General features: G+C 38.0%; 2 protein-coding genes across 8 annotated transcripts in view; both read right to left on the bottom strand.

Annotated features, from left to right (window-relative positions):
- Positions 1–2,500: 2,500 nt before the first annotated feature.
- pcdh15b (protocadherin-related 15b) overlaps positions 2,501–26,646 on the bottom strand; it is a 191,608-nt gene continuing 167,462 nt past the window's right edge. For 4 of the 7 annotated variants that reach the window (XM_079596482.1, XM_079596483.1, XM_079596485.1 and 1 more), the window contains 10 exons: positions 24,103–24,191; positions 19,792–19,968; positions 18,263–18,481; positions 16,723–16,833; positions 9,018–9,039; positions 8,176–8,214; positions 7,918–7,991; positions 6,986–7,115; positions 4,564–6,080; positions 3,243–3,371 (listed from right to left, as the gene is read on the bottom strand). In XM_079596482.1, coding sequence (XP_079452608.1) covers positions 4,584–6,080; positions 6,986–7,115; positions 7,918–7,991; positions 8,176–8,214; positions 9,018–9,039; positions 16,723–16,833; positions 18,263–18,481; positions 19,792–19,968; positions 24,103–24,191 — 2,358 coding nt within the window. In that variant the 3' untranslated portion in view covers positions 3,243–3,371; positions 4,564–4,583. Of the gene's footprint in view, positions 3,372–4,563; positions 6,081–6,985; positions 7,116–7,917; positions 7,992–8,175; positions 8,215–9,017; positions 9,040–16,722; positions 16,834–18,262; positions 18,482–19,791; positions 19,969–24,102; positions 24,192–26,646 lie in introns of all 7 variants that reach the window. The other 3 variants (XM_079596487.1, XM_079596484.1, XM_079596488.1) reach the window with 3 other exon arrangements.
- On the bottom strand, positions 13,860–15,727 carry LOC306989042 (protocadherin-15-like; the record flags this gene model as incomplete). Its single annotated transcript, XM_079594361.1, has 2 exons — positions 13,860–15,345; positions 15,720–15,727. The coding sequence occupies 2 exons, from the start codon at positions 15,725–15,727 to the stop codon at positions 13,860–13,862; spliced, it is 1,494 nt and encodes a 497-aa protein (XP_079450487.1).

The following is a 26,646-nucleotide window of genomic DNA, read 5'->3' as shown; positions in this document are numbered from 1 at the left end:
TAGCTATGGTCACTGTGAATACAGAAAGAGACAATGGTAACTTTAGCCACATTAGCTACAGCGTGTTAGCAAGCACATTTAGAGATGCGATTTGCAAGCATTCACACAATATGAAGTGCGATACTTATGTTCTGGATATTAATAAGTTCTTCACTCACATGCGGTCTTCACACTCACTTGAACCCTTTGGCTGAATTCAGGAAATACGTCATGTAAGTTGACAAGTGGTCAACAATGACCGCAAGTGTGGGTATTGGAACAGGCATATAGTAACTTTTGGCCCTCTATAGCAATTGAAGTATAAAACTGGCAGACGGACATTGTTGGTGACGTGAGCTCCCAGATAGCATGGTGATATTGATACAATGTTGAGTTTTGATCCAAGCCATCATTTTTGTTGAGAACCAGAATTAAGGTTGTAACCAGATAGTTGACAGTATAGCCATTGACATCCATATGATTTGTTTCCTGCTATCGAAAACGGTGGTTATGGAAACCTTTTATATATTTTTGTAATTGATTGTGTTAATAAATTGACTCTGCTGGAAAGTTGTCATTTGAAATTCAAACTATGAAATTGTCAGGAATTTGTTGGCCAGTGAAGTGTAGTTTAAATATTAATGTTGTTTCAATATTAACTTGGTACATCATATCGCAACATTGTTTTATGTTGCCATTTCAGTGTTTCAACAAAAGTGATTTAGAAAAAAATATCACACTGTGACATCGAACAATATTACTATTGATTGTTTTGTTCATTTCAGTGTTGATTCAATAGCAGTGATGTAGAATCAATCATAGAGTAACGTTGATTCACTGACATTACAATTGATTTATGTTAATTTCAATATTGCTTCAACATCGGTGATGTATAGAATAAATCACAGTGTAACGTTGATTTAATAGAATTACCATTGATTTTTTTGTTGAAATTTCACCCTTGTTTCAACAGTAATGGCAAGTGCAAACGTGATATTGAACTAGCATCACTACATTACATTATTATTGTTTTTTTTTGTTAAAAATTTCACCATTGTTTCAACAGGAACTGATGGTGCAAAAGTGATAGGCCTACTGAAGAAATATCACTTTGTAATGTTGAATCAATAATATTACCATTGATTTGTGGTTGAAATCTCAACATTGCTTCAACAGTAACTGAGGTGCAAAAGTGATACTAAAGAAACATAACTTTGTAATGTTAATTCAATGCAATTAATGTTGAGCCACCAACATTGACTTAACATTGTTTCATTGGTTGCTTGTTATGGGCTGTGCTTATAGGCTGCATATTCTGAGTGGATAAACCCGATGGCTTGATATTATTGATGCACGGATCACGGTTATATCCGCGGACACTGCGGATAATCCGTGGGTCTGGCGGGCCAAGTAATAAAAAATACCATTCTGATGAATAACTCCAGCCTAACATTTGAGAGCAGGGGCACCGGTGCCACCAAGTTCTACAGATGCTCATTTAATATTAATAATAGCATGTTTTGTCAATTAGAAATGCGCATTTGACAGTAACTTGAGTTGACAGCAGTAGCCTGAGCTTGAGTTATTCCCTGCAGATGTACATTTATTTTCATTAGTAAAATCATTAACACTGTCAGGAAAGCCCGAAATGTGACCGTTCAGTTGCAGTCTGGAGCCCCGCTTAAAACATCATTAGGTTCATCCACGTGCCGAAGCACACCTGATGTCAATGTTGTTTCAACCACAGATCTCAATGGAGATAATTCCATAATGTATATTTAAGCAGTAAACAAATCATGTGCCGCCTTCTTGTTTCATTATATTGATGAAAGTTATGGATAAATGGAAAGCTGTAGTTTTATCAGGAATGTTTTATTTGATGTGCCGTTTCTCTGCTCTGTTGAAACAGCCAGAAATCATCAAAAGCTGCACAATGACAGCAATTTCTAAATTGCTATCTCATATATATACCTGTGTGTGTGTGAAAGGTGAAACTTTAAAAAATAGAATATTGTGAAAATGTTTTCATAGCTGTAAGCCATAATCATCAAAATTATAACAAATAAAGGCTTGAAATATCTCACTTTGCATGTAGTGAGTCTATATAATATATTAGTTTCACATTTTAAGTTGAATTACTGAAATAAATGAACTTTTGCATGATATTATATATTTTTTTTTGTTTCACCTGTGTATATATATATATATAAATATTTGCCTGCCTGCCAATAATAAAAATAAAATCAAACAAAATAAAAATCAAACAACAAAAACAAAAGTTGTTCTCTTCAGTTTGGCAAGTTTCTGTAACAGAATGTGACCATATACGCAATAAATCTGTTTTGATATAACTCGGTATAAAAAGCACAAAAATATAGCACTTTTAACTCTGGTGCAAGTCCATTCAAATGACTGTGGCATTAAGCAAATGTACGGCGCATAAGTGAACCTTATATTCATCACACTTATTTTTCATTGGTGACTATTTACCAAAAATACACTTCAGCAGACAATTGTTTTTGCCTTTTAAAACGGTAAAAAGCACAAAAATGTATTTGTGAAAGCATACAATACACTAACAAATTCCAAAAAATAATAAAATAAAGTACTGATGAGCAAATATCAATGGGCTAAAAACAAGTGTTTGATTTTTAAGGTACTTATGAATGCAACAATCATTGAGAAGCTCATTGTTCAGGGCCATGGAAAAGCAAATATAATACTGAATGAAAGTGCAATTTCATCATTTTATGCTGCAAATTCAGCTTTTTTTTCTTAAGTTCTTTAAGACAATAGAGCATCTGTTTGTAAGTCACAAGTCACAGTTTTGTCATTGGTATGTGCAGGTTATTCCAAGGCCCCATCCAGAGCTCCTCCTCGTCGGACTGAGTGCGGTCACTGTGTGATCCTAAAGGGTCCCTCACCTCCTGATTGTCCACTGTGGACTCTTGTTCATCCACATTTTGTGTTCTTTCACCCCCACCATTTACCACGTTTGATTTTGAAGCTATACTCTCTGGGCCTGTGGTGCTGGAGGCCAGGGACCCACTGGAGGGCCTGGTCATGAGGTTCTGTTCACCTGCTGAGGCGCCAGTGATTATGGGGCTGTTTAAAGGAATTCGCTCTTCGTGCGTAACAGCAAGTTTGTCCAGTTTCTTAAAGTGCTTTCCCAGTCGTATTGGAGAGTTGAGCTTGATGTTGTTGGTGTGTGCGACCCGTCGTGTCCGGATTATTGAGCCGTTCTGGGCCAAGTATATGCTCCCATTAATGCTGCTGTGGCTGTTCACATTAGATAGGCGGTTCCTGTGCGATTCAGGTGCACTTTCTTCTCCAGTTGAACTGGTCTCGTATTCACGATCTACAATTAGCTTGATCCTCTTTTTTCTACCGTACTGAAAAAAAGAAAACAAGAGTGTAAGATGACTACAGAATAACATAAGTGGGGTTTTTTTTACACAGCACACAACAGTGGTGTTCTGTCCAAGGAGGCAAGGAAGGCAGAGCCTTTTCAAAAAGCTTTATATTATTAACTGTTGTTTTAATTGATTTCCTACCAATGTGCATATAAAGATGCAAAAAGAAAAAGGAATATATATATTATTTAAAGCTACACTGTGTAAGAATTACTGCCATCTAGCAGTGAAATTGTATATGCTAACCAACTGAATATTATTTTCTAGCCCCTCCCATTCCGAGGGCGTTTTAACTCCTACGGTGGCAGTATTATTTCAAATCTGCCGGCAGTCGCGAGTAATCTCCCGCTCGCATTCGTCACGGTGCCACTGAGTGTAAAAACGCGAAAGGCGAAGCTTGAATTTCCAGGTATGTCCCTCTTTGGCTAATGTATTTTCAAGATGAAGGCGCAACATGGCTTCCGCCATTCAAGAAGCTCACCCGTATGTATTATAAATGGCAGATTCTATGTTTACGAGAATACTTGATTAGTTGTAGAAGTAATTATACATTAATGAGGTTTTTGCTAAGAATCAACTTAATAAATTACACAGTGTAGCTTTAAAAAAAATCATGTATGATGAATAGGGCTCTCCATTCATTCATACATACATGTTTTTAGATATATCCATTTGTTTCATATGACAAAGGTTGGGCTGGTGATCTGGAAAACTGTTATAACGTGCTGTTAATTATCAAGTATATTAATACAAAAGCAGGTTTGATGAATATTACATTTACAGATCAGCTTCCCCAGAAATTCCCTCCTAGACCACCACTGCATTAAAAAACAAAACAACTTAACACACACACACTTAATGTCCTTCCATGAGATCATTAAAAGCAATGTGCTCATTGACCAAATGTCATTAGATTACAGGTTTCTTATACAACAAAAACCAACCTATTTTTGATCTGAACATTAATTGCTGACTTAAACTTTTGAAGGGTGACCTGTACAGGAAAGACTACATAGGAAAGAGCATGCATGTCATTCAGCAAAGGTTAAGGAGAAATGCCAAGTTGTGCTCAGCGAGAGGAAGACAAGAAGAACAACTCGAATCAGATGAGGGCATTCAAAAGGCCAATAAAAAGTTCAACACAAGAAATGAAGGCAATGGCTAGTCTTACTGAACATATCGGAATATACTTCAGGAGGCACCGAAAGTATCGACTGCATCTGAATTAGAGTCCTCATCCTCCCCATCTACTTTAAGGATTCTTGGTCTATCCGAAGAGCTTGCACTATCACCAGGGCTGCCACTTTTCTCTGGAGTCATTTCTCCTTCTTCGTTCTCATCTATTGGAGAAAGTTTGTCGATCTCTAAAGCTCTTGCTACACTACTGCTGGCCACTGAGAAGCTGCTCATGCTGTGGAAGTTTGAATCTGGTCTTCTCTCTGGAGAATGGCTGCTTTTAGACCTAGACTGTGGATACTTATTTTGGCCCTCAGAGTCACCTTCTTTCAATTGCTCTTTGCCTTCCCTATCATCCTCATTCATGATGGTCTCTTCTAATGCTTTGGTGTGAGTGAAAGTAGTTGCAGGTTCTCGAGATGATCTGCTGCTCTTTTGCCTGTAGGTTGCTGATCTCTGTGTACCACTGCCGGCAAAACTAGCTTTGAACTTGATGCTTTCAGAGGTTGTGCTGGTGTGTCTGGACTGGGAAGACCTGACAGGTGACACTGTTCCTCTTTCCTCTGATTTGACACTCTCTATTCCACTGCTATCTTCATCCGAGCTTGACTCCTTTGCAGCCTCTTGTCCGGATTCAGATTCATTCTCCGTCTCGTATGTTCTCTCTGTGTCTGACTCTTGTTCTGTTTCAATCTCTGTGTCTTGGTCTGAGTCTGATTCAGTCCTTGACTCTATTTCAGTGTCATCTAGCGGAGTTTTTATTTGGCTCTCCCTGTCTGAATCAACAGGACTCTGGTCTTGATCATCATCGGAGTCTAAACTACTCATATGTGCTCCTTCCTGGAGTCTATATGGATGGTAAGGTGTGAAGGACATGGCACTTCCAGTGTACGACTGATGAATTATGTCTTCCCAGTTTCTACCTCTTTCTTGCTCACTTTCCACAATATCACCTGGGATTCGCTGCGATTCTCTCTCTGGCTCATTGAGTACCCAAGAGTTTGAGGCGTTCCCATTACTCTCATGATCTACAGTCCCACTAATGCTACTCAGAGTGTTCTTTTGAGTCTGCAATGTTTTAAAGATGTTCATCTGACTTAAAACTTTGCCAAGTCTTGTCTTTGCTGAAGGCATGGCTTCTTTAGTCTGGAAATAGCTGCCATCAATGACCATGCCATTGTCCACACAGTTTGAATGCTGCATCCTGGTTGGTTTGGGGTCATCAGTACTTCCTCCTTTCTCCTCAGGAACTGCAATCGGAACAATTTTGTTGTTCTTCCATGGAAGGTGGAATGGAGCTGGACCGGGCCTTCTGTCAAACATGTGGCTGAGTTGTATGGGTGCTTTGAGTGTAGTTTCAGCCTTTGAACTGTAAGGGTGTGTGATGCCCTCAGATGACCCAGGCAGGTGTTTCTCAAGCCCTGGATGTTGGTCTCCAAAAGCTAGTCTAGGGGGCCTCCATGGTGGAGACTTGCCTGGTGGTGGAGCCAGCCTTCTGCCTTGCCTCACAACCTATTACATTGATATTAGCCATGATTTTTATCATTCAGAATATTTAGTTAACAATTCAAATCACTCATCATCTTTGTGACTTTGGCCATTTCACATGACTCACGTCAGTATTCCCCAATGCACTTTGGGGAGTGTCAAGGGACAACATTACCCCCAGTACAACATTGCATGAAAATGCTGCAACACTATGGTTCAATTGTAACTTGAATCTAATTCCCATTGATTACTGGACAATTAGCATGATATATCATTAAATGGATGGTGCCAGCAAAAATCTAAACATAACGCCCTAGATCAGGGATGGCCAATTCTTGTCCTGCAGAGTTTAGCTTCATCCCTAATCAAACACACCTGCTTGTAATTTCCAATTAGGGATGGAGCTAAAATCTGCAGACCAGGGAATCCTGAACCCTCCTGGGCCGGACTGGCCCATCCCTGCCCTAGATTGTATACCTGCCCTTGTTTTGCAAAACTCTTGTGAGAATAACCCTAACCTTACAACTTGGAGTAAATGTACACTTGTATGAGGGTCACCTTCTAGATTTTCCTGAGTGATCATGAACATATCTGTTTAAAGCGAAATATCATCGAAAACATATTACATATAGAGTAAAAAAAATGAAAAAAAATTTGCAATGATTCTAAGTAATCGCAAGGACCTATTTTTTGTAGGCTCAAATATGTTTCATTTGGTTGCACTATTTATACTGTTCGTCCTACGGCTTTCTTGCCACCTTGCTATCTGCTTTTCAGGTGAATGCCAAAGTGCTGAAGGCATTGGAGCCCTGACTTGAGCCATGTGTAAGGGCCTTAAGACAGAGGCGGGATAAAACTAACATTATTAAAAAATACAGCACATTGTATTGGTTTAAACCAACAAAACAGAACAAATAAATGTGTGATACCTCTCCCTCAGATTCGTGTGGACTGTAGTAGTAGCTGCCATCATCTTCCATAATCACCTCTCCATATTCATCATACATCCCTGCTGGAGAGATCAGCTTCCGTCGACTCCCATACTGAGGCAAGTCATAGCTAAACAGCAGGTATACAGGATTAATGCATATTCCTCAAACACACACACACCAATGCAAACATTCCTGAATAAATGAGCAACAACTTTGTCCCTACTGTCCACTAAATCAAAACTATAACATTTGGAACAGAGAAATAAAAAAGCAAATCCAATAAGTAAGATTTAGTAGCAGAACCTCCACATAACACTGAATGGAAAAGGTCAAAACAGACCTTCATTAAAGGACTTTCGAGTATTCCTGGGGAGCAGCAGGCTGTCTGAACCCAAATACATCACAGACAGCCCATTTAACAAGAAGCGGGCTGAAATTCAGGATTATAATGACCCTCACCCGCCTGTAGTCATGGAGGCCTTTCAATTGGATTTATTGAGAATAGAAGGATATATAAGACCAATGTGATATATGGCTGGGGACTGCTACTGATGAAATTTGTATTACCTACTTTAAAACACAGTAAGAAAACTTGGATAGCATTTAGTTCTGCTCAAATATATTTGATAGTCTGCAATTACCATCACTTCCCTCAGGAGGGCATTCATATATTATTTCTATTTTCTCCAGCTCATTATGATTCCAGTTCACCTTGCACAAGCATCAGTAAATAATTATATTTGCTATTACAGTCAAAAACACAAATGGATTCCCACAATGTTAAGGGAAAATGACAAAGTTCATCATGAAAGACATCAAATGGTGCGAAAATCATACAAACTGATTTATTAAAAGCAGCAGGCCAGGAATATATCTGAAAGGTGTGATTTGGGCCAGCAGCACATTTTAACCAATGCACGCACACTCACCCATGGTCATAGTTATAGTAATCCTGTGTATAATAGTCCTGTCCTGGGTCAATGCCAGACTCCATAGAGAGCTCCTGTAAGCGGAGTAAAGAGTTATAATTAAAAGTGTGCATCGCTTTAGGCGAAATCCTTGGGGAAGTCAGATGAAAGTGCTTTCCATAAAAATTAAAAACAAAATTCTGAATTCAGTATATAGTATTTGTATATTCTACTACAGCATGTTCAGCTCAGGAGAAATATTGAGATTCTCTACTCTACCTCTGGTCTCAAGAGTGAGGGCCGAAGCAACTGCTGTTGCTGCACAGCATTCAGAAGAGAAACAGTGCAGAAACAAGAGAGAAAAGTAGGAATATTACATTTATGAATTTATGTGGTGGTGAATGATAGAAGATAAATACAGTTGGATCCACAAGTCTGAGATTACACTGAAAATCTGCAATTCAAGTAACAAAGACTCATCGAATCAGCAAATTTGTGACATCTGAGAACGGCTTTGTGCAAAGATTTACTTGCTTTCAGACACTGACATTCTTAAATTTTAGTTTATTTTAGTTAAAAATGTCACTCAAATTATGCTTGTAAAATAAATTGTATTGAAAAAAAGCTATTCAATAAGACAACCTGAAAATAGAAGCATTTTCACTAGTGTTGCCAGACTTTAGGATCCATTGAAAAATATAGGGAGAAGAGAATAAATCATTCTCTGTTTACATATGATATAAAGTATTTAAATGTTGACTGGGGCAATTAGTAATTGTACAGTTTAGGGTCAATAAACTGTATAGTGTCAATATAAATATAACTATTTATTTATATATCATATTGCTGTTGCTATAGTTTTATAAAAGACACTTTAACATTCATCAAATCTAACATTCTAAGAAGAAAAACATTTGAGAAATGTTATCAGCAAGTCAAAGTCCAGACTGACAGATCTAGCCTTCAGCAATTTTAAAGATGAGATCTTGACAAATAGTTATTTCCTCTCTCATCACTGTCCCTATCAAAAAGCATCAACTGATAAAAATGATGGCCAATAAAACTGTCTCAAGATGGGACATTATTTAAACAATGCAATTCCAAAGAATACAAACACATACCTCTTGATGCCCGTAGCCTCTCCTGTGAGGAGATAACAGCATGGAAATAAAGTCAGTAAGGTTATCATGATAAAACCTATATCTAGAAAAAAGTTAATTCTTTTTTCTCAAACTGGATGGTCAGATCACAAATTCTTTAAACGTTTAGCATATTTAAATACATGAGATTGAAACCTAAGACTCAACAACACAATGTCTCAAAGACAATGTCAAAAAAGCGTTTGCATGGCTGTCTCGAACTCTGATAAACAATGTATAACTGTGAAGAACTGAGCATATGTGTGCGGATTAACATGCAGTAGATATGGGGGGGGGGGGGGGGGAACTAATGGTTGTCTTCAGCACAATTTCCCATGATGATGCATTAGGATTTTAATACTGTAGGTAACACTTTTTCTACTAAGCAACTTCCCAACTACATGTCAACTAGCAGTCATTAGAGTATCAGTAGACTGTCTGCTTCATATCTGCTAACACTTTATTTTGATGGTCCGCCAACAGACATTCTACTGACTAAAAGTAATTTTCCAATTCAACGTATTCCCCTAACCCAACAGTCTACCAATCTAATGAGAGTTATTTGACATGTTGAAAAGGCACTTACAGTTAGTAGAATGTCTAAAGGGGACTATAAAAAATTAAGCGTAACATACTAATATGTCAATTTATTTTTTTAGCTACTGAAATTTCTTTATGGACAGTGCTAATAATTATGAGATTGTAGTCTTGGGAACATTAGTTTAGGGGTCAATGAGTGTTAAGCACTAAATGACAATGAAGTTCACAGGCCTCATCGAATTATGAATCACTGTTAACACCACTAATTCAAAGTAGACAATACGGGAATGACATGCCTTTAGAGGAGACAAGCTAGACACTGTTTAGCTGCAAGGACACATGGCACACGGTTTGTTTATCAGTCAGATGAATGTTAACACCCTCAAGCCTTTAATGACATTAGACAATATCATCTGTGACAATGCTTGGCACGCAAAGACAGCCTAAAACATATTTGATAACAGTTTATCAGGTGTGTTAGGGGTACACAGGGTGTACATGGAGACGGGCCAGCGTTTCCTAAGTGGCAGGGCCGTTTCACTGAAAGCGTAGCAAATTAAAATTCTCTCCAGGCAGCAGATCAGCGAGAGCAAATTACAGCAATTCTTCCCTGATGTGGGCATAACGAGGGATTCAAATGAAGATTTATCTCTTAACGATAATATGCGACTTTCAAGGGACTTTTGTTTTGTTGACTTTTCTCTCTCTATGCGAGCGTGTTTGCAGGTGCAGTTATGTGCCAGCCCGTGAATTAAACATGATGTATTACATGATATGTAATTATAATTAAAGTATATAATTATACACTACGATTAAATACTAATTATGTTACAGGGTATATCGTTTTAACTGGGTCACGGTACGATTGCAGTGGCATTTCCATTTCCTTTTTTTTTCCTTTCAAAAATGAAACTTAAATTAAACCGACTGTTCTATATTAATTATCTTCTTTCTCGTTTCCTTCAAGGTCACACTAAATAATTATTGATTTTAATTATTTTTGCCATTTACTGGCGTGCTCTTTGTAGGTGGAGTTAATGTTAATTAAAATAATGGGAACCGCTGAAAGCATTTATAAGAAGGTATTTTCAATACAAAAGGCTATCATAGATATCTTAACATATATATATATATATATATATATATATATATATATATATATATATAACATGATGTGAGATCTATATGGTAGCCTTTTTGTATTTAAAATTTCTTCTTCTATGTGCTTTCAGTGGTATATGATGATATATGATATCATTACATGATGTTGAGATCTATGGATCTATATACAGTGTATGTATATATATGTATGTGTGTGTGTACTGTATATATAATATTTTTTTTTATTAATTATCATAAATGATACAAAATTATATTAATGATAACAGGACAAACACCACTGATATGTCAAAAGCCCCTTTTTTATGGATGTTGACCAAAAATGTAGAATTTGATTTAGATTGGTGTGATAAATACAAACATAAAAAAGTTATTTATTACTAATATCAATCATATAAATAGTTACCGATGCATAAAAAGGTTAAATAGGGCAACTCACAAAAAAATTACCAGACTTACGGTATGCATATTAATTAAATGAATGATGTGTAATTACATAATAGCACATTGTTCTTTTTATAATCAAAAACACTGAATTAATGTGTTGACAGCACTAGTTTTAAACATATATGCTTTTCTGCAGTCTGTATGTTGCCATCTGCTTTACAATGTTGACTAAACAGACAATAGTGGTGACAGATGAATCTTGTTTGATCGTGCTAAATTTAACAGAGCTTTCCCTCCTCCCTCTGATTGCCATAAAGATGTTTGCTTGTTTGTCTGTTCCCTAACACTGTAAATATGTCATGATGGCAACTGCTAGTCCTAATGGAACATGACGCTAGTCACGCTACAGATTAGATAAACAAATCAAGATGTGAGATGGGAAAGTGTGGCATGCCTGGGTTATCTGCAAAGACATTTTGAAGGAATAGTTATTTATGTTAAAGGGGTGGTTGATTATGATTTCACTTTTCTAACTTTAGTTAGTGTGTAATGTTTCTGTTTGAGCATAAACAACATCTGCAAAGTTACAACGCTCAAAGTTCAAAGCAAAGGAAGATATTTGCTTTTAAGGACATCACCAAGCCTAACATTTATAGATTATCAAGAACTTTAAATGGTTGCATATAAAAGACAGAAAAGGATAATCACAATTCAGTGTACAAATGAATGGAAGAAAGAAGACCAGATCACGATTCAAATAAATATAGCAAAAACGCTGAACATTCATTAGGAGATTTTCTGACTTTGCTCTTAAATTTCTTTAGTTCACCAACACTGAATAACGCCAAAAATACATAGCACACGAACAATGAAGTGGCCTACAAAACAAATTTTGAATGGAGTCTGTATTAAGAGGCAGAACTTTAATGGGGGAAGAGGTTTAAAACAAAGCCTAACCAGAATATCCGAGTCACATCAATACAGTGCTGCTCATTGTAAACAGAAGGTGCAATCATTACAGAAACAGAACATGATCAATATTCATAAGGTCACGGAGACACTTCTGAATGTGCTACAGCACAAGAACAAAAACAATATGGTAAAGTTGTGTACTGCTGCGAGTCGACAATAATCGGATGTAATGGTGTGGTGTCCATCCATTAGTATCACAACAATTAAAGCTGGGATTAGGAGGACGTTTGCTGAATTGAATGCAGCGTGTTTCCGTCTCAAAGAGTAAATGGAGGACATATCGCCAATCACACAAGCTCTCTATCTCACACACACACACACACACACACACACACACACACACACACACACACACACACACACACACACACACACACACACACACACAAAATTGATTTAGCCGGTAATTACAACCAACTTGACGACTCAGTTGCCTCTCAAACCTCCTAATGTGTGCACAGTCACGTAACATAAAGCCATTTAACATTAAAACAAACTTGTTTCTCTTCTGTGCCTTTCTATTCTTTCTTCCAGAGACATTTTGGACCAGAAGCTTGCACTGAGAGAGACACAATTTCCCATAACAGCTGTATCTGATAAATAAAGTGATCATAGTTTACATAAATATCCTGTGCCAGATATTGGTGAACACTGGTAGAGAGTGCAAATGTGGCCACAGAGGCTAAGCTATAACAATAATCAAAAGAGGGAGAAAAATAAAAGAAAGAACAAATGAGAGGTGAGAGCATGCAGTGTACCTCAGAGAAAAAGCTTTATAGAGGACATTTATCCAATCCAGTGACAGATACTTATAGCCTAACATTAGAGCATATGAATAAGATCATTTTTATGAGTAAGTTATAGTTTTGTGTACTAAAACAGTTTGAAGGGATAACATAAAACGCCTGTATGAATGGTTTAAACTCAACTAAATAACAAAACTCTCTTGCAAAACTGATTAAAAATATTTTACAAAAACTGTAAAGCACAAACACTTGATTTTGTGTTATAGTAAGATGAAACAGAATGATAAGACAAAAAGTAAAGATTACAAAAATGTAGTGATAGTCTAATGGGCCATTCACACAGGACACATTTTCTTGCTCCATCGTAATTTTTTAATTATAAAATTTGTATTTTTGGACTACGTGCACGTGCGCTAGATTAACCATTTTTCATTTCACTCTTTTCAGTGTCTTGAGTGCCACATTTTAAATATTTTATATACAGTGTAGTGGATCAATGTCAGGTTACAAAACATCACGTTTCTGGGGGTTTGATAAACATTTACATTTATGCTTTAATCCGTTGTGACTTAAGGCCATTGCACACTGAGTCCGAAATTCGCATCCGAAATTTTCGCACGTTAAAAAATAAATACGACCTCACGTTATGTCAATCACGCTTGCACACTGCCTCCGAAACTTTCGTCCGTCATAAAAAAAATCGAAACGGGTTCGATTTTCTGCGTTTTTCACATCCACAACAAGCAGTTTGAATGGTGCTGTGACAATTTAGAGCCAGCGAATCACAAATACAAAAAAAAGCATACGAAAATTTCGGACTCAGTGTGCAATGGTCTTTACTTTGAGTTGAAAGTATACCTTTAATCAAATGATGCACTCCCTGTGAATCATGGCATTGCTAGCATCATGCTTTACTGTTTGTACTACAGGAACGCCTTGTTTACAATATTTACATATGAACATGACTTCTTTTCAATTCCACTTTACTAAAATATTTGCTAGAATGCATCCTGTGTGAACTGCCTCTAAAAGAGTAATAGCAACATGGACAAATAGAGTGTCACATGATAGTGGACTGAGATGGAAAGCGTTTCTCCAGCTCCTCCACTAGTGAGTTCATGTTTGGATTGAGCTCTGGTGGTGGTGCTCCTTGTACAGGCTCCGCATCTGACACGCCAGCCTCTGGTTCAACAGACACTTGTGGTTTGGGGACAATCTTTGGCGGGCACTGCTTTTTATCTATTTGTTTGTACATGTTGGCAACGGATTTCTCTAAGTCTGCTATGTTCTGGAGGTTTTTCAGGATCCCCTTGAGTTCCCTCTTGGGAGGCTCCGGCTCGGACGGCGGCGGAGGTGCTGCGGGGCGTAAGGACACCGGTCGGAGGGATGTGATGGAGGGAAGAGGAGGAAGGACGAATGGAGAAGGAGGCATGGGACGGGAAAAGACTGGTGATAAGGCTGGTGGGAGAGGAGGAGGTGGCGGAGGGGCTGGATGTGGAGGAACAGGTGAGGATGGAGGTATAGGAATAGACTGGGGTGGGGGATTGGAGGGTGGTTGAGGTGGTGGTGGTGGTGGTGGAGGTGGAGGACTGGAGGGAGGTGGAGGAGGCGGTGGTGGTGGGGCAGGTATATCTGGAGGGTCGGGGATGATCTCCACATTGACCTCGTAAGACTCCACATCAGGATAGGAAGTTATTCTGCTATACTTCCGCAGAACTGGTGGAGTGGGCTTGTGACTGGGTGGAGGTGTTCCGTCACTCTGTGTAATGATTATGGATGGGGGCCTGCTGTTATGTCCCATGATAGAAGATTGTGGGGTCTCAAAAACAGAGAGAAAAATATCAGAAGAGAGTGACCCACGAGAGTCCTGGCCTTGCCTTTGCCTCATGTCCTGCATGGCCTGCTGCTCAAACTGCCGTGCCTGCTCTTTTACTGTCAATTTGGGCTCTGTGTCTTCGTCCTCAAGCCCATCAAATTCATCAATCATTTCTTTACTGCCCTTAAGGCTAGACTTCAGAAGTTGCAGCTCCCACTGAACTGGGTCCATTACCACCCTTCTACACCGTAGGGCTTCATTGGTGTCACATTTGTGCAATCTAGTGGGTAAAGTCCAGGAGTGTCCTGAGCCTGTAGTTGGGAGGCGCAGGATGGACTTTCCCATACCTCTCATGCTGGGTGAATACATACCCAGGAGGTACCTCAGATTTTGGTGCTCAGGGCTGCTGAGGGTGCCGTCATCATGGTACAGAGGGTTGGTTGTAGTAAGCGGGTTCTCATCTGAAAGGAAGGTAATGTTGCTTTCCGACTTGGGCAAGTTGTTCAGTAGGATTCCATTAGCAGTGGACAGCTTGTGAGCAGCGATGGCACGGGTGGCAAATGAGCTAATGAGACGCTGCCGATCGCCATCCTTCAGAACACACCTCTTAGTCCTGCTTTCAGCATAACCGCAAAAAGAAACAAAGAACGACTTAACAGAGGACGTGAACAACAAGGTAGACGGGGAAGTAGGATGGAAGCCAGCTACAAAAAGCACCTGCCTGGATTGACTTCAGTAAGAAGAACACAAAGTGCTGATTAAATCCTAGGCAAACACCTACAAAAAAGTTTCAATAAAGGGCACTAACACAGTTCTTAGCTAATACCACTAATTAGTAGCAGCAAGGCAACTGATCACAATGCAAGGCAACTAATTGGAAGGCAAGAATTTTCAACAGCTTTCTGAGAAACAATCACAAACACATCTCTACCTTAAATAAATTGTCTACAACATTTGGAAACAGATGACTGCCTACTTACTTAGGTCTGATATCCAATACATGAGAATGAGAGATGAGGAAAAGAAAGAAAATATATAGTGAAATTAGCAAGATGTTAAAAAAAGTGGTAGTCTTTTAAGGGGGAAACCAGCCTAATACCAGACACAGCCATTCCAGATAAATCAGTTTAGGGGTGCAATAACACAGTTATTCCAGTTGGGTTAGATAATCATATTTAGATCCAGGTAGCAGTAGAAAAACAGCCAGTTCAGAAAGAGGGTAAAAAATGCTCATGTAAAGCTTAATTAGGTAATATGCACCAACGCTGTCTAGAAAACAAAAACCATGATACAAAGTAATGAAATTCAGCATACTCATTGAAGACAAACTGTCTTTTATTAAACCAGTTTTGGGGAAAAAAAGTTATGGAACAATTTTAAATAAACAACAACAAAGGTATTTTTTGAAATACCGAAATGCCTGAATATGACAGTGAAAAAGACAGGAATTTTGACTGTATCTTGGCAACAAAACTTGAAAACTAATTGCTACGGGGGTAAACAAGTAGTTTACCCTCCTTCACTTCCTGAAACTCCTAAAAAGTCCAGTCTTCAACAAATTTGAGTCAGATGAGAATCAGACCATGATAAAAGTGGATATTTGATATTCCAAAAAACCTTCCAGTAATATTTATGAAATGATGACTACAAACACATCAAACAAGACGAAAAGCTATATTGTAATTTTTTTTTTTTTTTATCTTGTGAGATTGAGACCATACCCTGGGGGTAACAAAACAGTTTGATGATCACCTCAACCTGGAACACAATCAACAGAAGCCCAAGCCCTAGCTTTGCAAAGCCATACAATCAGGTTATGTTAAATCATATGTTTATTAATTAAAACTACTGCACCAAGAGCATCTTAACAACCAAACTAAAAATTCTATTGAAGGTCTAACCATATAACTCTATAATAATGTAAACAAGATTTTCTTGTTTAAAATGGGAATGTGGTTAGAAAAATAGACCTATAATAGATAATTTATAGACCTACTGTAAAATGATTTTTTTTTTTGGTTTTTGATATTTTTTACTTTTTAGACTATTAATATCAGTCAGTGTTTGGAGACATTAACAAGTAAAGTTCTGAAGGTATACAACTTACATGGTGCTGTCGCCGAGCTCTTCATACAGATTGTTGGTGGCAGCACCTCCGGATTTGCCAGTGGGAAGCGCCATTTGGATCCTGGCTGTTTTTGCACATTCTGCCTGCCGTCTTTAGATAATGAAGTCAACAAGTTGAGCAAAATAAAAGCATTGGCTTATATAATGAAATATTTTCTGGACATTTAGCTATTCTGGAGTTTCTCAGATAAAAAAAAACAATTCGATCAGTGGTTGTCAAATTGTGGGTCGCAGACAGCAATATAATAATAATAAACAATGTTATACAGTATATATATTTTTTGTTGATGCCAAAAGTTGTCAATTCAAATGGTATTTTGGCAAAAAAGTATCTAAGCTAGTTATATTTTGGCAAATGCCACCATGGACAGGTTGCATGATGTATCCTCATCCTTGGAAAACTAACACAACTACACAAAATACAATAAAATACATCCCAGACTACATAAAAAACAGGTTGCAATGAGGATAAACATCATTTGTGCCAACATAAACATTACAATTCAAGAGACATTTAGAAACCAAACACTCAAAAATATAAAAGTTTGTTTGGTTTTTTATGTTAACTTAATACATTTCACTGTTGTTGATTTTTGTTGTCGTACCATTATTTGTTTTTTGCTATTAAATATTCAATGTAAAATCTGGGTCTTGAAGAATATCAATTGAGAACCACTGAATAAAATAATGCTTGAGAGAGGGAAATGGTTAGGATATATAACCAACATATCATTACACATGCATGTCTCAGTACAATACTTACTCTTTGAATCTGAAATTGGTGCATTGTGGAAAGAAGAAAAATGAGATATATTAGACAATGACACTTACAGCAACAAAACTGCAAAAATATATGGTGGGTTTCAGCCACAACATTAATAAATCTGCTCTCTGTTTCCCATAAGTATGAATTATCTTCATCCAAAACTAAACCATCAATGATTCCAGAATGGTCCTTATATCTCTAGCTCAGATCTTGTCATTTCATTCTTGAATTCTCATCGTCAGGTCTGCCATATGGCACTGGCTCAGCTGGCAAAACATGTACAACTCATCAACTACAGACGCTTTTTCTTCATATTTACCTCTCACGGCCTTAATTAATCTTCTTTCACACCGAATAAACACAAGACTAGGCAGTTCTCAAAGGTGTTACCATTGTGAAAAGAGAGAATGTGTATACGTGTAAATGATCCACTGAAATCCCAGCGGAGGGAAGCTGCCTGCTTAAAACAAAATGTTTCTAACTTAATGAACTTCACATTTTTAAAAATGTATTTAGTAGTTGCTAAGTGGAGAAATCTTCGGGCTGAGCAGTCTTTCCACTGATTCACCCGCATTCCCATACAGGGCATGAAAGCAACACAACATTTCTGTTAAAAAAATCTAGAAAAAAGGCAAAGAATTACAACTGATAAAATGTCTGATGGCTAATTTTACTAAACATTATTATTAAAGGCCATTTTTTGGGATTTGGATTTGAGCTTTAAGGCGTACTGGACTATAGTGGTGACACTCACTGTCGGTAGGTGATGATGACGATGAGAATGGCTGGGATACAGCACATGATGATGATGACGGCCAGGGCCAGCAAAGCTCCTTCGGTGTATCCAACAGACTGAACCGCCTTCTTCACGCTCTCCACCACATCCGGCGTGCGGATCTCCAGAATGCGTCCTCCGCGACCTAGGAAGGGCTGGAACTCCTTATTGATATCCAATAACTTCCCATCTAAAAACCTGGAGAAAACCAAATGAACTGTCACGTGTGTGGCCTTGCATATGCTATTCGATTAGTTCTGCAGTGACAACATAAATCTGGCAATAGAGATCTCACTTGCTTTTTAGCCAATCAGTGAATGACTAATCAAACATATTTAAAATGCACTTTTATAATAAAGTTCTAAAATATGTCCCCAATTGTTTTGTTTAAATGCAATGTAATGTGCCAAACTTATGCTTACATTGGCTACTATGCAAGTACAATTTCTAAATATCATTCACATTGCAGACAGCTAAACAAAATGTTGATAAAAGACGACATGTCTGTATTAGAACTAAATGGTTTTAAAGTGCATTCCACAGCCTACAATTCACGATTTGCCCGTACAAGCGTTAGAAACAGTGCTGTCTGAGCAGGATAATTACTGTGACAAGACAGACAATATGGCTAAGGATTTAACCACAAGTCTCATTTTTATGAAAAATGAGAAAATGTCTAAACAAACATAAACACACACTCCATCTGCTTTATCGTGCTGCTTGGATAAAAAATAGGCAAACATAAATGCATGTCGTAAGACTAACTAATGGCTATAGGGATGGATGGCCTCTTAAATCATGCTAGGAGTAATTTTAAAATCAAAGTTATTGTGGAACCTGATGGACGCAACACAAAATAAATGATTATTAATAACAAATGAATATGTTAGACATCAGTGCAGACTGGTCCAAAATGAGCCAAGAGAGCCACAAACAGCCAACAAGCTTCATCTTGTAGTTGGTAAAAATGAAGTCATATTTCCACCTCCAGTAACAGAACACAATATCGGGACACAATTGTGGGAGTATTTTTTTACGTGGTGTTTTTTTTAAAATCCAAAACATGTCCACTTGATGCACCAACAACATTGTTGTGGCATTTTTGAGATGCGTAGCGCGCATTTTCACATTATTCCATGTAAATAATAAAGCATTCCTGTCCATTGATTGTATAGCCACACATAAACAGTATCACAGTATTACTCTTAAAAATAAACCTTTTGTACAATGGAATGATTCCATGGATTTTAAAGGTTCTTTATGGAACCATCAATTGGCAATAAAGAACCTTTATTTTTAAGAGTGTATGATGGGTAGATATATCTCAAACGGTTAGGCGAACAAGTTACAGGGAAAAGTCAGGACACCGACACCATTGTCAACTAAAAATGGAAAACTTTTTATGCGTTTTGGCCGTTCAATTACACGAATACAGCATATTAGGGGTATGAAAATGCAAACTTTTGAAACCGATACAGTTATAAGTTGGGTAAATTGGATGCACTTACTTGAAGAGCTCTTGTCTTGAGAGAGCTCTGTTGGTTAGAGGGTCAATTGCGTAAACCATCAGGTCAGATTTGGAGTAGTCCTCCTGTTCATAACCCTCACCAAAACGTCGAGGCCCGATTGATTCCACGACTACTTTAGCTCCTGGGATCTGGTCCTGGACGTAGCGCTCTAAAATCCTGAATTAAGAGACAGACAGAACATGAGAGATCTACAACAGAACCTCTTGACATACCAAAAATGTTCTATTTAATATTTTGCGACAGTCTATAGTAAAGTAAAGCTCTACACAAACAACCCAGTAAAGAATGCCATTTTCACACAGGGTGTGTCAAGAAAATTAAAGAAAAGAAAAGAAAACAGCCAAAGACGTTGGACTGGCACAGGGTACACCAACAATTTAAAGAATACTGCATATGGACTTCAGAACTTGGTCTGGAAATGAGAACAAATAACATACTGAACACTGAATAAAACTGAAAAAAACAAAACAAACTAAAAAGGAAATTAGAGGGTCTGCATCAAGTTTTTTTGTCTGTGCTAATTTGAGAGCCCCTAAGCCATTAATTGGTGGGCATATATCAGAGAAAATAAACTGACAATCAACTTCCACACGATTGCAAACATGCACAACAAACACTAATTGCAGTAATCACCGTAACTGGAGAAATAAAACAGGAAGAATTACACAAGAGCAACAATTACACTGCCTAAATCTAAGCCAAAAGCTGCAAACCCCTATATTATCCATGTTTATCAGGCTGAACGGGAGCTGTTTTGAACGCAGAGGTGCACAGAGGACAAATACAAAGCAATGGCTGAAATGAGCTGTGTAAGACAGCGCTGCTTCAAAGCTGGTGTCCTTGTCTCCCAGTAGGTGCCTTTATTTCCCCTCAGCTCACATCTCAGAGCAGCCAGCCCTCCTCAGCCAATTACCTGCAGTGCCTCCGATATCCCCCCTCCACAGCTGCCGAGGGGAAGTAAGAACATGGGACAAAAAAGAACAGAGGCTGGAATGATGACTCTAAAGGAACAAGGAGCAGGTTTTCTGAGGAAACAGCCTGACAAGAGATGATGAGGAGGTTTGGGAAAACTCGGGCTGTGAGTTATATCACCTGAGGCAGAAAATGTGTTTTAGTGTCTGTGTATGAATATAAAGATGTGTTTATGTCTCTATATTAGCACTGTACTATCTCAGCACTTTCCTGTCTATGTGAAAATAAATACTCTCATATTTTTGTCGTTCCAGAACCAAAATCATTTCCAGTTACTTTATTTTGATGATCCCCTTTAGACATTCTGTTGACTATAAGTAACAATGCAAACTCTCAGAGTATTAGTTGAGTATCAGTACACTGTTAGGAGAAGGGGTAGGGTTAGTAGAATAAGGGTTAGGTTAACTTATTCACTTGCAAAGATAGTTATAGTTAGTAGAATGTCTAAAGGTGATCATCAAAATAAAGTCTTAGCAGATATTAAGCAGACAGTCTGAGTATTCTACTAATACTCTAGTGAGAGTTAGTTAGTCTAGTGAGAGTATGTTGGTGCAATGTTATTATAGTCAACAGAATGTCTAAAAGGGTGTCACATTGTCTGGTGGTTCCCTGGGTTAACATTAGAGGTCTCAGTTTTCACGGTGTCTAGGCATTTTCACTACATTTCCCATAATCCTGTCTGTCACTGATTGTTCATTTCCTTCAGCTGTTTCTCGTCACCTTGTTTGCACTTGTGTATATATACCCTGTCTGTTTCAGTGTTTGTCACGGAGTCCTTGTTTATTGTCCCCACACTTCCGTTATGCTTCTGAGCCTGTTGTCCTGTTGTTTGTTTGTTGTTCCTCCTCGGATTGCCTTTGTATGGATTTTGACCTTTGCCTGGACTGATTGCGAGTACGGATTACCCTTATAATAAATACTGCAACTGGATCTTCTCGTCTTGTGTGTGTTCGTGACAAAGGGACCATCAAAATAAAGTGTTAACGAATTTCCGAAAGGAGATATTCTAAAAAAAGGTCATGCTGCTCTTTTCCATATGATGAAGATGAATGGAGATGGGTGCTGTTGACCTCCAAAATGCCATAACAACATCCTAAAAGTATGGTAACAGTGGTTTAAATTACTTATGCTCTATAGTTTGTCTTCTTAGGAATATTTTTAGATGTATATTATGTTAAGTTTATCTTCTTAATTTTTTTTCTCTGTGTTCTCTTGTGTATATTCATGTAAGTACCTAGAGCTTCCGGAAAACATACAACACACTTGGCGAATCAATTGCATTCTGATTCTAAATTTGTAGGAGAAAGGGACTGAAATTGTTACATTTAGTCATTTAGCAGACATTTAGTCATTTAGCAGACGCCTTTATCCAAAGCGACTTACAACTGAGGACTACAGCAAGTGAGTCATCGTGAAGAGGCAAAAATAACGCAAGAAGTGCTCAAAATACAAAGTTCTGGCATTGCTCAGAGTAGCATAAGCCAAAACAAGGGAGGGTAAAGGAGAGTTTTTTTTTTATGTCAAGTGCTCACGGAAGAGATGAGTTTTCAGTTGTCTTTTAAATGTGGTCAGGGATTCTGCATTCCGGACGAGGGTAGGGAGATCATTCCACCAGCAAGGAACCGTGAATGAGAATGTTCTGGAGAGTGATTTTGTGGCTCTCTGTGATGGTACCACGAGCCGTCGCTCATTGACCGATCGCAGGCTTCTGGTAGGGATGTAGACTCGTAGGAGCGAGTGAAAGTAGGAAGGAGCTGAGCCTGTGGTCGATCTGTAAGCAAGCGTCAATGCCTTGAACTTGATGCGAGCAGCGAGTGGTAGCCAGTGCAGAGAGATGAACAGAGGAGTGACGTGGGCCCTTTTGGGCTCGTTGAAGACAAGACGGGCTGCAGCATTCTGGATCATTTGTAGAGGTTTAATTGCACATGATGGAAGACCAGCCAGAAGAGCATTGCAGTAATCAAGCCTAGAGATAACCAAGGCCTGGGCGAGAAGTTGTGTTGCATGCTCAGTTAGGAAGGGCCTGATCTTCCTGATGTTGTGCAGTGCAAACCTGCATGATCGAGCTGTCTTTGTGATGTGGTCTGTGAAGGTCAGATGCTCATCAAATGTTACTCCAAGGTTTCTGACCGACCTTGATGGGGTGATTAAAGTTGAATCTAGCTGGATATGGAAGTCGTGCTGTAGAGACGGATTGGCAGGAAGGACGAGAAGCTCAGTCTTTGCCAGGTTGAGCTGCAGGTGATGTTCCTTCATCCATGCCGAGATGTCCGCCAGGCAGCTTGAGATACGTGCAGCTACTGTGGGATCATCAGGTTGAAATGAGAGGTAGAGCTGGGTGTCATCAGCATAGCAATGGTAAGAGAAGCCATGTGTCTGTATGATGGGTCCCAGTGATGTGGTGTAAATGGAGAAGAGGAGTGATCCAAGAACTGAACCCTGAGGAACCCCTGTAGTCAGTTGATGTGCTTTGGATACCTCGCCACTCCATATGAATTGTCCAAATTGTTGAACTGAAAAGTTGTTATTCACTATAAAAATCTAAAATTTTACACATTCAACTGCCATTCGTGCTTGGTTATGCCACACAATAACGAATCATGTTTGGCATCACAGATTAAATAATTTTCATATTTCACATTTGAATATAAATAAACAGAAAGCTGCAGCTGCAATTTTCAGTAAATAGCTACTTACATTTCACAGTGCTAATGTATGGCTTCAGAAAACTTGGAATATAGTGCATACACAGCTAATGTAGTCCAGAGCCGTTGATAGGGGACACCGTTTTAAGACCCTGATGTATTTCAAACGAAACTGGTGCGATTTTATTTCAAACAAAATCATGCAAAAATAAAGTTTGTTCAGAGGAGGTTAGTTTTGGGGAGTTTACTCCGGCTGGTAAATACTTTCAAACTAGGTCTGCATGATTAATATGGCGCTTAAAAAGGAAGTAATTTAGATTTGTGACAACATAAAGTAAGTAAGTAAATGAAAACAGCGTAACTCTTAAGTGAACTATTTCTTTAAGCATTTTAATCAATGATAAGTGCTATTCCCATGGCTAACAGAGGAAGGTGGGGGGTTTCTGGTAATTCTGCTCTTGATGCAGATGTTAAACAGTGTGGGTCCTGCTTTTATCTGAGAGGGTTTGACAGAATCAAGCAGCCCACTGATTTATCCCCAACATAAACATCTGCACCAGCAGGAGTCAAGTACTCATGCATACATTACAGCTTCAAGCACTCTCCGGCTGCTCGGAATGCTATTTTGTGGAGTATGTCTGGGTGAAGAGTGTGTTTGTATAGAACGAGTTACCCAATCAGCTGATCCTTGTTCTGTTCAACTACAGTGGGCGACACGTTGGATACGACCACCTGCATGTCCAGCTGGTTAACCACTGACACCTGGGAGATAGGACAAAAATAATCTCGAGTTTAAAAAAAAGGGAAAATGATGGTGTAGCATGAAGGTTCTGAACTTTTTCTAATATGCTGTTCCTGTGGTTGATGAAACTGGGAGACAGAAATCAGTCAAATTAAAGTTAAACTTAACGTACGCGTGTCACCGAAAATAGTATTACCGAATGTATACGAGTAATAATGGTGATGAATCTGCCTCAAAAGTACTAGAAGAATCACAAATGGAATTTTTAAGGACTCGCCTGTAAATTCCTTTAGCCTGTATTTAAATCAAGCTCTTTACAGTATATGGAGCAGTCTAGCTGACATCATCTAAATACCCTTATATCTGCATATTTATTTAACTCACAGACCAAGTGCAGGTTCAAGATAGTAAGAGCTATTGAGAGATTGATTTATGGGTTTAAATACTGCTGGAGCCCCTCAGCCCACAAAAAAAAAAAAAAAAAAAAAAAAAAATCAATGTCTCTTCGGCATCAGCTTTGGACGTTCTTCAAGCAAGCTTACAGGGACTGTATATTTCTAATCAAAATCAGCTAACGGAGTTGCCACTGCTGTAAAATCAGATGATGGATTGCATCTCAGGACAGATTACTGCATTAAACTTGAATCAATCTGTTCAAACTGGCCTGGGAATGTGTATTTAAAGGCGAAGTGTATAATTTCTATCCTTCTGGCAAAAGCAGAATTGCTTCTCATCTGCAATCGCCCTGATTCTTATGCCATTAATGATTCTGGTTCCTTTACGATTCCATTAATGATTATTTTAATACTAAAATTCTTTCTCTTTCTTCGCCATTGACGAGATTTTTCTTAATTTAAGACACAACGATTCCCCGCTTTTTCTGCCTTGCACGGTTATATGCTATTACGCATCTTCTGAAAGAATAAAGCATCCTCAGATCCAAAAACAAGCAAAGATGATCTGCTTATATACTAGAAGGATCAGATAGAAGATTGCTTTTCCACATGTAAGCTTTGGGGGTGTTTATAGACTCGATCTACTCAATCTATCTTTTGCTCATTGTTCTGAGTTTGATGCAAACTAAATTTTTGACAAACTTTTTGTTTGAAATGCAGTTTTTTAATGAAAATTACCCATTCAAGTGTTGATAAAACATGAATGAATGAAGCTAGAATATATATATATATATATATACAGTGCTATGCATAAGTTTAGACACCCATGCTAAAGTTGACTAAAAAGAGGAATAAAAAATCATCTTTTGGAAATTGAACTTAATGCCTTAATTTAAAAAAATAGGAAAAATCCAACCTTTAACTCCTTAAGTGTCACCGGCCCACCGGTGGGCCCAAATTCATTACATATTTAAAATAGTAATATCCTATACTAAACCTAAACTAATATTGACAAACTATATATCATTTGAAAGCTTACAATCTCTAGTTTTCATATTTGGTGACTGATTTTCAAAATAAATTACAGAGGAGCTGTAATTTATCAATTTGCAACAATAATATTTTCATACTCCTAAGGTGTTCAGTCCTTTATTTTGAAATAGTGATGAATATGAAAAATTATGAAAAAAATGGTAGAAACCTCAGTTTGTTTTCATGCCAAGAGTTCAAAAGATAGCATTTGTTCAATTATTTTAGAAAAAAAGGTCTGAAAATGTTTTAGAAATAAAGAAAAACCATATATGGAAATGGAGGCGCCCTTATATGGGCAGTAATGTCAACTAGTGAAAAAGTGTGGTACTGCGCACAAACAAAATCTTACTGAAAGCTCATTTTTTGAGATATCAACCTACAATTTAAAACACAACTTGTTCAGATTTTTGGCTTTGATTTTTGTGCAGTTTTAGAGTCACCAGGGTTTTGAAAAAATATATTTTATATAAAATATGAATAATTAAATTTTTATTTTTTATTTTCCTAAACTCAAACTTCTATAACTTTTTTTCTGTTACACTTTCTTAATTGATTTCACTTCTACAAAAATCTGCTAATTTTCTTCTTTAAAACAAGACCAATCTTACATCCATATTCTAAAGCATTCTTGAGTTACAAGCATTTAAGTTCGGAAAGTGCATTTTCATGTATATTCAAAAAAAGGGGCGTGACACTTAAAGGGTTAAGGACACCAATTTTCGTTGTGAATGAATAATGTATCGTAAATAAATAAATGTTCTTCCTTAAAATACAGGGTGCATAAGTTTGGACACCCCTATGTTAAACTCCCATAGAGGCAGGCAGATTTTTATTTTTAAAGGCCAGTTACTATATGGATCCAGGAGACTCTGCATCCTGATAAAGTTCCCCTGGCCTTTGGAATTAAAATAGCCCCACATCATCACACACTCTTCACTATACCTGGAGATTGGCATGGAGTACTTTCCATAAGATCATCTCTCAATGCAAATCAAACCAGCTGTTAGGCTAACTGAAATAAAACCATGCCAATCTCTAGGTATGGTGA

The sequence above is a fragment of the Phoxinus phoxinus genome (assembly GCF_949152265.1).
Source record: "Phoxinus phoxinus genome assembly, chromosome: 21".
In the NCBI taxonomy this organism is placed as follows: Eukaryota; Metazoa; Chordata; class Actinopteri; order Cypriniformes; family Leuciscidae; genus Phoxinus; species Phoxinus phoxinus.
The sequence above is the reverse complement of the archived record's forward strand: the minus strand, read 5'-3'. Positions and strand labels throughout refer to the sequence as shown.